The sequence below is a fragment of the Hippocampus bargibanti genome, linkage group LG13, assembly GCF_051943395.1.
Source record: "Hippocampus bargibanti isolate YZ-2025 linkage group LG13, ASM5194339v1, whole genome shotgun sequence".
Lineage (NCBI taxonomy): Eukaryota > Metazoa > Chordata > Actinopteri > Syngnathiformes > Syngnathidae > Hippocampus > Hippocampus bargibanti.
This window is the reverse complement of record NC_142746.1, coordinates 16,284,808-16,296,890: the sequence shown is the minus strand read 5'-3', so window position 1 is coordinate 16,296,890 and position 12,083 is coordinate 16,284,808. Positions and strand designations below refer to the sequence as shown.

Sequence of the window (12,083 nt, the reverse complement as noted above, 5' to 3'; positions counted from 1 at the left end):
TTTCCTTCTAATTTCGCCATAAACACGAAGTTTTCAGACCAAACAAAGTACCGCAAAATGCATTGACGTGATGCAAGGTATGTCCTTTCTCGGTGAGGGGGGTTCCTTCAGTGACGTAGGGTGAGGACTCGTCACCAACTCAAAAACAAGACTTCCGGAATATTCAGCGCGAGTCTTAGAACGTAAAATATAGCTATATGCGGTGGAATCTTTGTAAAATACGCTCAGTAGAAGTCATTGAAGCGATTTTACAAATTATGGACACAACTTGTCCGGTGACGTCGGTCGCCCTTTAAGGGCATCCATTTTACCCACACCCTCCTCCAAATTTGACAGCTCCAATGTTGTTCCCCCATTGGGTTCATGCTTTGCTGATGAAGGCTTTGCAAGACATGCACTGCACTGTATCTTTTCCCCTGGTAGAGCTGAGCATCTGCTTAATATAATTGAGGAGGGGCTGCTCACTCGTTCTTCCTGCAATGGCGGTATAATGTATTATACTACAGTACTGGGCACTGACCAGCAGAGAACCTAATACAGTAATCCAGTTTGCTCCCCATATGGTCTGGATGTACTGACTGTGTTCTAGCTTTGCATACAAACTGGGTGAAGTGGTTGACCTGATTTTCCGTATTTTCATCCAGTTAGCCGCTAGAACCTGCAGTACTGGATCATTAGGGAGTGTTTTACAAGCCTTACTTTCACTTTGTTGTGTTTACATGTTCTAAAAATGGGCTGTACTTTCTATGGGTTTCATTTAAAGGACAACCGACGTCCCTGGACAAGTTGTGTCCATAATTTGTAAAATCACTTCAAATGACTACTATTGAGCGTATTTTATAAAGATTCCACCTCATATAGCTCTATTTTACGTTCTAAGACTCGCGCTGAATATTCCGGAAGTCTTGTTTTTGAGTTGGTGACGAGTCCTCACCCTACGTCACTGAAGGAACCCCCCTCACCGAGAAAGGACATACCTTGCATCACATCAATGCATTTTGAGTACTTGTTTTGGTTTGAAAACTTCTTGTTGATCCTTGTTGATGGCGAAAGTAGAAGGGAAACACACAAATAATGTGTGGACCAAGACCACTATTTGAGACGAGTTGACACAAATTCCCAGCAGACAAATCAGCCCATTTCCAACGGAGCTTGGGCACCATCTTGTGCATTTTCTGGGACGCTACATTGGAGTCCTGATGGCTCGAATTGATACGCAAGTACTTCTTTAATCGATTGCAAACATTTATGCTTTCCTCTTCAGAACTATTTGAATCATATTCATAACTGGATGAGTAACAAGAAAGCATTTTCTCTGAATCTGAAGCCATTGTTTCAATTCTAGAGCAAGCGAGGACGTCCTGGCGTGACGTCATGAACAAGGGGGCGGGACCTTCTGAAATTCGCAATTTCCGGGATCATTTTTAGTTTTGGGAAACTTTAACTCATTTTTATTAGTGTTTTGCATTTGACAAAAAATATCAGCCTTTGTGTTTTGGGTAATTTAGATGCTATAAAACGTTTTTCTGATGTCAGTTAGGAAACAAAAAAATGGTGTCGGTTGTCCTTGAAGTCATTCGTTTTTTTAATGGAAAGTCACATAGCTTTCATTTGCTTTCTCTGCAATTCCTTAATTAATTTAGTGGAATAAAACATAGCACTAGGTTGATTTGAAAATGGGTGGAATTTTTATTTTACTCATTTACTGCCAGACGTGCAAAATGTGTCAGGGTTTTTGTCACTTGCAGCCCTAACTTGTTGAGCTCCACGTAGCATGGCTACATGTGTTATTTTATACTCCCAGTATACAATATAGAGCTTGATGTAATGCAAATATACTTGTAGATATACTGTAGATCAGGGCTGTCAAAGTCATTTTTTGCCGCGGGCCACATTGTAGTTGTGGTTTCTTCTCGAGGGTCCTTATGAATTTGGGGAACCCATTAGAATGTTTAAATCCCTACAAATATTACATATAGAGCACACAGCAAATTAATGAATAACTCGTTTTCAAATCTGAAGAATAATGACTTTTATTGTGGTTGACATCCAAAAATATGAAATTTTGGCTCAGATTTTAGCAATCATCATGGAATTTAACAAGTTTGATTTGCTTTCGCGGCCGAAAAAAAAATGATGCGGCGGGCCGGATTTGGCCCGCGGGCCTTGACTTTGACACCTGTGCGCTATATAAACCAAAATGTATGTATTGCATTGTATTTTGGATAGCCACCCTTATTTCAACCACATATAACTCCAGACCCATACAATTTAGGAATTCACTCTTTTTTTCTGATGAAACAAGATAGTCTCAGGTTTCTTACGCTGCATTAAATGTCTATGAAGTCCTAAAACTTAATATTCCGTGGGTCCTGGAATTCAGGTGACAATGACAAAAACCCTGGCACTGGAGTGGACACATTCTTGCACATCCTGTGGCAGTGAATGAGTTAACATGTACGCATGCGTTTGAAAGTTTTACTCTGAAAGAATTTGTATGACATTTATTTTTATGATGCTATGCTCTCCACTTGAGGACTTGTAAAAAAGTTGGATGTCCCCACATTGATTTTACCTACCGTGAAATGATGAGCACACTTCACACCCAATGAGCAAGGACAGAAATTGCAGGACATTGTTGAACTTTGGGGCCTCATTTATTTTTTGTATTACGTTTTGAATCACGATCAGTAAGCAGGTCATGGAAAGTAAATGTACCGAATTTTGTTATATTCACTTTATGAACATTTCATAAAGATTCCCCTTTTGGGACTGGCTGAGAATATCAATGAAACAAACCCACGAGTGAAATGGCGTCTGTTAATTTAAACTTTTGCGGTTGGTTGAAAAATAACCGGCGGCACAGGGGTCAACTGTTTAGCACATGCGGCCAATAATGCAGAAATGCACAGTTCAATTCAAGTTCAGGCCATCCTGTGTGGAGTTTGCATGTTCTCCCCGTGCCTGCGTGAGTTTTGTATGGGTACTCTGTTTTCCTCCCACATTCCCAAAACATATATGGCATGTTGCTAGAATATTTTCTGTCGGTGTGAGTGTCAGCTCAAATGGTTGGTTGTCTGCTTGTGCCTTGTGATTGGCTGGCAACCAGTTCGGGGTGTACACTTTCCCGCATGTTAATAAAAATAATATGTCTAGTAGGTGTCTGCATCTTTGTCAATGTGCAGTGACTGACTTTGCTTGAGCACCCAGGGCAGCCTAAGATGTCAGTAGGAAGTAATACCAGGTTATGAGACGACTCAGGTGTTATTTATGTTCTCTCCGCTTCCGGGTGTTAAAAGGTCTTCTCATAATTACAAGAGAAGGAATCTGAATCTCGCCATATGTGATGAAACACAGCTGTGGAAAGCTTTTGGTTGCACTTGAAATGCACAGGAAAAATTGTCAGTCTGTTTACTTCAGGCTTGCTTTTTTATTGTGTTTTTTTGTTCTTGTTTTTTTTACACTTGGATTTGTGAGTATATTCCATTGAAACACTACAGGCATATTATTCTGCATCAGTCAGCCTTTGTTTTATACAGGGAATTGCATTTTTCAGATGCCCATTTATCTGCCTGACTGTATCATATCCGTGCTAGTTTATTTTTTGTAGTATGGCTCCACAAACCATTCTGCAGCAGAGATAATTGATGCCAAGTATTAGAGTCTGACACCCTGAACATAACATTTATTGCCATTGCCTGCAAATTTCTCCATTGTAGGACTATTAAAGGCTTTCTGATTCTGATTAAAGGTTTTCTGATAGTTTTGCGTCAAAGAAATTAACTAATTCACTGCCAGACAATGTGTCCACTCCAGTGCCAGGGTTTTTGTCATTCTCACTTGAATTCCAGGACCCACATAATATGGAGTTTTAGGACTACATAAACATTCAATGCAGCGTAAGAACCCTGAGACTTTCTACTTTCCTCAGAAAAAAAGAGTTAATTCCTAAATTATATGGGTCTGGAGTTATATGAGCTTGCAATGAGGGCACCTGTCCACAATACAATGCAATACATACATATTGGTTTATATAGCGCTTTAACAACAGCTCAAGATAGAACAAAGCGCTAACATGGAAACGAGGGAAATGCTGCCACCTTGTGGAATGGAAAAACATTGCTAGAGGCCATGGTCAGCACTTTATCGGCACCCAAACAAGAAAAAAAACCTGAACAAATTTGGGAATTGCACTCTACATCATATTTTCAATTCTTGAATAAATTAATGGCAGGGAATGAGTTCAGATAGCTAATCAAAGGGTTTTTTTTTCATAATTTAAATATTGAAAAAAAAAAGAACTTAAAAAAAAATGCCGTATCTCTGCATGTGTTGTTGCTGCTGCTGCTGTTTCAACAAGAATCTCGAATGAGATATGTGATTAATTAATGCTGATTTAAACATCATATTAATTAAATGCATTTTGTCTGGATTCAGATGAGTAACAAACTGCGCCATTCTTAAGGATTTTGATTAGCATCAACTGTGTCATTACGGTCAGTTCTAAAGAATCTGTTCAACAGATTTTATGCTCCTTGCAGCGTCTACATTTTCACAGTGTGCTGGTTTTGCACCTTTTGGTCTCTCTGTTAGCAGATGCATGATCAGATTATCTACTGTGGCTCACTTAGCAGAGGCTGCAGATGCATTGGCAGTTGTGGGTAGCGGGTGCAGGGGGTCTGTCTGACATTCAAAGCTGAAGTGTGCAACAGTTGGCGCTAGCAGATGTGTCGGTGACGTACGGTCATCCACCTAGGGGGGTGGGGCAGAAAATTCTGACACTCTTTGTAAAATGACACCCTCGTTCATCTTTTCTTGAACTCTACATCAAAATGTCATGATTTTAGTCTATCGCAGTTGTTATTATATTCAATAACATAAGAAGAGAAATAGTGACATTGAAAGGACGTTTTGACTTGTCTATTCAGATCTGACTCTGTGTTCTTTTCCCCGGCTATCCGCTTCTGCTTCCCCTTCTTCAGGTGACCTTTAAATCAGATCTGTCCGCAGCTGAGGTCCACGATGAAAGCATCAAAGGACCGCTGAAGGTGAGACAGGGTTGGATGGAAAACAGCCGGCAGTCTCAAAACATCATGGATGACTTTGTCATTTCGTATGGTTTACTTTGATGTAGAATGATGTGCATTATTGACATTTGGAATTGCCAGATCTGAGCCTCAGTTTTGTCAACATGGCTTTGCTATTTTATTTCAGTCAATTACACCAATAATAATGCTCTTAGTAGGTTGACATTACTTTTAAACACATGTTGACATGTCCCATCAAAAGACAAAATAATTGATAAGCCAGCAATGAGCACTGTATTGGTCTTGCAGGTGGGTGCTATTGTAGAAGTGAAGACCCAAGACGGAGTTTACCAGGAGGCCACAATCAATAAGCTGACTGATGCAAGTATTTACACAGTTGGTGAGTCATTATCATGAAAGCATTGCAGCTTAACTCAATAGAGTAAAATTCATTATTTTGCGGCATATTGGCAAGATATTCTCAGAATCCGAATCGGAAAACCTTTAATCGTCCCACAATGGGGAAATCTGCTCATATCTTAACTACATATTAGTTAGTGTGTGTACAGAATTATGTATCTCTCTTGACCAGTTAGTGAGGCAAATAATAATAAAAAATAAAATAAATAACAATATTTGATCAAGCCTACCATCACACACGTACACATTACACTACATCATTGCACTGAAATATAAACATTAACTCATTCACTGCCAGTGCAAAAATGTGTCCAGTCCAGTGCCAGGGTTTTTGTCATTGTCACTTGAATTTCAGGGGCCACAGAATATTGAGTTTTAGGACCACATCAACATTCAATACAGCGTTAGAAACCTGAGACAATCTTCTTTGCAACCATTATCGTAATTAGTGTTATTTCTCACTAGGCGGCAAGAGCATTATGTAATGCCTTGAAATAATGCGGCTGACCACATAAGTACTCTTAAAATGATTGACATTGACATGATGTTCTTTATACCGTTGTAAATTGTAACCAACTCAACTGCCTTTTTTTGTCGCTGCCTGTTATTTAACAGTGCCCTTGGGTCTTGTCTGTTGTGTTTGCAGAGGCGGATTATCTCAGCGCAGATTATTACTTTTCATTCATTTCTAGGAGAAAAATCGCGGATGTCTCTGTTTCAGCTAGTTGCTAAGATCATTTAAGGATCTTAGGAAGAAGGAAAATAAAAGTTTCACATAACTAAACAAGTCTTAAAGTGTGTGCATGCGGCATAAGGCATAAGGAGTACTGAATTTAACTTGTGTGCCACAGCAAGGCCCTAATATTTGTCTTTTTTTCATTGTCAGTGTTTGACGATGGCGATGAGAAGACATTAAGACGTTCCTCCCTCTGCCTTAAAGGCGCTCGTCACTTTGCGGAGAGTGAGGCAAGTAACTTCTTTCGGCTTTCGTCCAGGCATCAACCAACCATCTTATGACATGAAACTTCATTTTTATATGCAGACACTCCCTTACTTGCGAACATTCAAGTTACAAACAACAGTACATACAAACATTTTTGTAGTAACATATGTAGTATTCTCTCCAGTTGTACATGTACATGCTGCATCTTTATAGAGCATATATTTTATTTATATTTACGTTTATTTTTCAGTACAAACCAATACAGATTACTTAAACAAGCCTTAAACATAAAACATATAAATATTAAACATACATTCCAGACAAAATATAGCACTGAAGCAACTTACGAACAAATTCACCTTACGAACGAACGTTCGAAACGTAACTTGTTCGAAAGCTGGGGAGCGTCTGTATTCTACATTAATTACTGTTTTTTTTCTTGTCAAATACCTCTCGTATGAACTGGCTTTCGTTCCAGTACTTAAACACACAGCGCTAATTTCTTGCCAGTCCTACACCGCTGTTGAGATATTCACCTCAGTAGCAAATATATGAAACAAAAATACAATTCTAAGCAATCTATATCATCAGAATTCTTCTGCCAATGGGCCTTTTTAACCCACTTGCACATGATCATAAAACAACATGAAGTGGCACCAGTTATCACTTGATCAGAATAATTTTTCCATTCATTGTATTTTTGTGATATGTATTTATGTGAACTGCAATACAAATGTTTACTGTACATCCCCTTCTTATCAATGAAACACTGTCATAAACCTAAAACTGACCTAATACAATCTCCAACATCAGATTTTTTTTTCCTGGTTACCCATGTTTTCATAAAATATGCTCAAGGCACAACAGTGGCGTCTACCAAACAGGGAATCTGGCATTTTATACATGGGCTACAAAAAGATGCTCAGTTACTTTGAATACATTTTCCATTTTGGGCAATACAGTGAAACCTCGGTTTACGAACCCCTTGGCTTACAAACTTTGCGGCTTACGAACTTTTCAGTTTTACGAACGTTACATTTATGAACATTTTACCTTGTCATACAAACTATTTTTCGGGATACACACGGAGCTGCCACAATGAGTGATGTGTCGTTCGCTGTCAGAGATATGACAGACAGACACCGTGGACAGAGACTCAGAACCAGAAAGATTGTCCCCACTGCCGGCAGGAGACGCAGTCATCAGATGACATACATCTGAATTGTGCGCCCCTCTGCCAAGCTATTTATTGAGAGTATATGCAAATTAGAGTGATATATTAGTAAAACACAGTTTTCTTGATTATAATGCCACGCCTCTGGGCGTTCTGAGCACCAACAGCTGCAAGCAGTAAAACATAAGACATTTTAATTGGTTGTCTTTTCCAAGAACTGATAAATTTGTAATCTGCCGCTTGTGCAGGATGTTTAAGCCGTAAATAACTTTGGTGGAAAAGGAGTATCTCAAGCCCTAAATTCCGTGCAAGGCCGGACCTTCTAGAATCTTGATGGAGACGACAGTTCACCTTGCCGTGTCTGTTTCACTCAGATTTACTGTGGCCATCTGCACTTTGACTGTAGGCCCATTGTTTAGTTGGTCAGCAAAGCACGGCACTTTTAAACATGATAAATTATTATTCTCCATCATTCGCGAACAAGCCCGTTCTCCTAACAAGAAAATGGTGGCCACTGTTTTTGTCCTCTATTGCCGCCCCCAGTCTTCGGTTAAAGCCACGTGATTGGTCAAGAACACAGCAGTGGGAGATAGGGTTACAGACAGACAGAGAGTGAGTGAGGCCGTTCTCCAAAAAAACAAAATGGCGTCTTCAGTAAAAGCCACGTGATTGGTCAATAAACCAGCAGTGGGGGGGTTAAACATTAAAGAGACAGGCAGACAGAGAGTGAGAAAACACACACACACACAAAAGGGAGATGACAGAGCTTGAAACAAAAAAAAAAAAAAAACAAAAGTGAAAAAAACCCCCAAAAGTGAAATAGTGAGAAAATGGATAGAAAACAGTGACATTTGGACCCATTTCAACTTTGACAGTTCAAAAGCAGAGTGTAGACTGGAAGGTTAAAATACCCCATCAATCAGGCTCCACAAATAACCCGCACAAGTCATCTGTACACTTGATGCAAAAAGCTATCAACCCAGCTAAACAGATCACAATTGATGAAGAACTAGATACAATTATCACAGAGAAAGCACCTACGAGGGATCATTCCTCAAGATCGTGAAAGAAGCCTATGTTCCTCATCAAGTGTTTAATGCTGAGGAAACCGGACACTCCATTCCATCAAGCCATTAACGACCATCACAAAGGTAAATAAAATGACTTTATTGTACAGTACAGTTTATTTCTTTAATCATAATACTATAATAATAATACATTTCATTTATAAGCGGCTTTCAAAACTATAGCACATTTATTATACATAAAATAAGGTATATTTTGTGTCGTTTTAACGCTTAGAAAATTAGAAAGTAGAAAATTATGTTTTATGGGGACCTGGGAATGGATCATTCTCATTTTAATGGTTTTCTATGGGATTTTTTTGGGATACACACTTTTCGCCTTACACACTCTGTCTGGGAATCAATTAAATTCGTAAGCCAAGGTCCCACTGCATTAGCTTTTAGCTTATACTGTGTTTTGAATCTGACTAATTATCTAAAATGTAAAATGTACCAACTGCTGTTGTTTGTCACCTCTGCAGACACTTGACAGACTCCCTCTCACTAATCCTGAGCACTTTGGCACACCTGTCATTGGTAAAAAGGGTAACAGAGGCCGGCGATCCAACCCAATGTGAGTGTCGTCCATGACTCATTTCGTCCTTGACTCATTTCCATTTCTTTCAAACAAAAAAAAAGCTCCCGGGGGCTTCGAGCAGGAAACACCACTCAGTTTTGGGTGGCTGTGTTATGTTCTGATTCGTTCGCTCCAGACTGGACTTTTCATGTGGGAATAGAAACTGCTTCAGTGTTTTGGCAATGATCATCACTGCGATTATAAAGAGGTCACTCTACTTAATAATCTTATCCTGACACGACTGCTAATGGCATTGATGCAATATTGACTTGGAAGATTCCCAGCTGCATTTCAGCACCTTTGGCTTGTCTTCCGCTTTGTTAAAATGTATATTTTTTTGCGAGCATTAACAATCCTGCCTGAATAGAAATTACTGACAAAGCCAGAAAAACATAGTCTCTGAATGGTGTTTGTTCTTGGAGGACATAGCACACATCCACACTTGGCCATGTAGATGACATGATCTCAGTGTGTGTGTGTGTGGGGGGGGGGGGGGGTGTATTTCTGACAAATGATATGATTGATTGGGAACATATTTACAAAACGACTAGTGTCTTTTGACCAATAGTGCATAAGGTAACAACAAATTGATTTTTTTTAAATCAACAGTCTTGATTTAAACCACTTCGATATTTAATTATGCGTTTGGGTCATTTTAAGAAAAGAAAAATCCCAATTTAGCGAGTACATGGATGAAGTTAGATACACTTTATTTTCTATGGTAGGCCATTTAAAGAAATGTGATGGGCTGGATTATTTCCAATATCAATTGTCCCGTGACACTGCCGTGTCAATTATTACAGCGATGTGTCAACTGAAGTCTCATGACTGATGAAAGGAAAGTGAAACTGCAAAAGTGGGTTTGAATGTTAGGCCTAATATTTAAATGTTCAATGTACTTTTTTTTATTGAATATCTTATTATGGGGTCTTTTATTGTTATGTAGCCAAGAGGAGGACCTGTCTTCATCCTCCAGTGAAGAAGAGGATAGTGATCAACAGCAGAATGAAGATCTGTTTGGAAAAGTGGTCTGCGTAGAAGGAGTGGCCATGGGGGATAAAAAGAAAACCACGTGGTATCCTGCACTGGTGAGCTCATAGCATCTCTGCTACAAGCTACATCACTGCATTTTTTTTCCCATCTTTCATCAGCACTCTTATCCATTTCTATTTTTTTTTTTTGTTGTTTTAGCCCGTGAAAGCATGTAAGATTGTAATTCTCAAAATAAGAGCATCTTTTTTTTTGCACAGTGGATGCGTTATTTTTACTTTTCTTTCACATGAAGTAAATCAGCTGAAATCTATCAGTTCGTGTCAAGCGACATGCACCTATTGGCCATCATAGGCAGTCGGTGAAATGGTGACAGGGATTCTTTGTTTCTATAAATGTTACAAGTTATAGTGGGAGAATGGGAAAGGCTTAACTGTGCAGCGTGCACTCAGTAGAGCCCCGCCCGCCTACAGTGTTTGTTGTTATTGGACTGCTGTTAACCGAGCTCATTGCTGCCTCCATGCGGTAGCCTTGGGTAGTACACTTTAGTTTCTTTTCATTTTGCAACCGCACAGGAAGTGCACCTCACTTCTGTGTTGTTTGCAAATGGGAAGTAAATAATACCTGATGATAAAATAAAACGAGATGGAAATGGATTGAATGCTTGCTGTGTTGTTTAAAAAAAAACATAAGGTAGCATGTGTTTTATTTAAAATCATTGTAATCCGCTGACTGATGGCATCATGAATATTGGTGGCAAGGAGCCAGCGATCAGAAAGCAAAGGAAATCATGTTTCCATAAAGACATTGCGGTCTCCCCTAGTTTAGACTGCCTATAGAACAACCCCCACTGTTATGCACCCTAACGTAAGTCAACAACAGAGCCACATGCTGCGAGCATTTCGCAACCTTTGAACAACCTTTATACCCCACTCTGCATGTTGCTTGCTCACTTGTCTTGGTTTTATAGACACCATATTTTGAAAGCCATCATGTCTCTTATTTCTGCACACTCAGGTCACCTCCCCCGATTGCCATGATGACATCACAATGAAAAAGGAAAGCTTATTCGTCCGCTCTTTCAAGGACGGAAAATTGTAAGTCTGAATTATTAACCGGTTATTGTGCATATTTGATGAGTCGAATATTTGAACGCTATGGGGATATGTTTGGCTCATTTTAATCCAGCTTTCATGAATGATTTTGATGTTTTAACCAGCCATGTTTTATTAATACATAGAGTCTGCATGCAACAGCAAATGCAATGCTTGGGGAGCTGCTTGAGGACAAACAGTCCAATAATTACTCTACATATATTGTGTATATTTCTTTGTGACATATTTTCATTTGTCATCGTATATGCAATGTGTTTGGCTCTGGTGGCAGAAGCAATTACAGTCTTGCAATTACAGTCTCTACAGTCAGCGAAAGAACATAGATGGTTTGAAAGGGGAGTAAAAGAAGCAATTTTCATAAAACAACTAAATCCTTCATCAAACCGGTTTGGTGGGGTGAGGTTCAATTTAGATCGTTCATACAATAGACTGCTTAGGCAACATAGGATTAGGAATACGGATGAGGTGATACCGGTCGAAGTGGGGCAATCAGGCCAGTCGTTAGTCAGAACGATAGGAACTATCAGTGGAGCAGCAGGGAGTTGTCCTCTGCTCCCCCCAACCTGAGAGCAGTGACCTATCATAGCGGAGTCCGGCCCCGCCATGTCTGGACAGTAGGGATGTATATATAGGGCCTAAACTACCAGTAAGACTTTAGTTTGCTGACAAAGTTTCTTGGATAAGAAGCGAAACGTCCGACACCTTAAAAGAAGTACAGATGACGGCTGAAGAAACCTTTTCATCGATGGACCACTCCTGTACGACTGAGAGCT

The 12,083-nt window shown here is 39.5% G+C and overlaps 1 protein-coding gene across 3 annotated transcripts in view; it reads left to right on the top strand.

The window, feature by feature from the left end:
* Nucleotides 1–12,083, top strand: part of arid4b (AT-rich interaction domain 4B) — a 34,531-nt gene that overhangs the window by 6,103 nt on the left and 16,345 nt on the right. For all 3 annotated transcript variants that reach the window (XM_089011399.1, XM_089011400.1, XM_089011398.1), the window contains exons 4-9: nt 4,983–5,048; nt 5,337–5,427; nt 6,334–6,413; nt 9,111–9,202; nt 10,152–10,293; nt 11,213–11,292. In XM_089011399.1, coding sequence (XP_088867525.1) covers nt 4,983–5,048; nt 5,337–5,427; nt 6,334–6,413; nt 9,111–9,202; nt 10,152–10,293; nt 11,213–11,292 — 551 coding nt within the window. The remainder of the gene's footprint in view (nt 1–4,982; nt 5,049–5,336; nt 5,428–6,333; nt 6,414–9,110; nt 9,203–10,151; nt 10,294–11,212; nt 11,293–12,083) is intronic.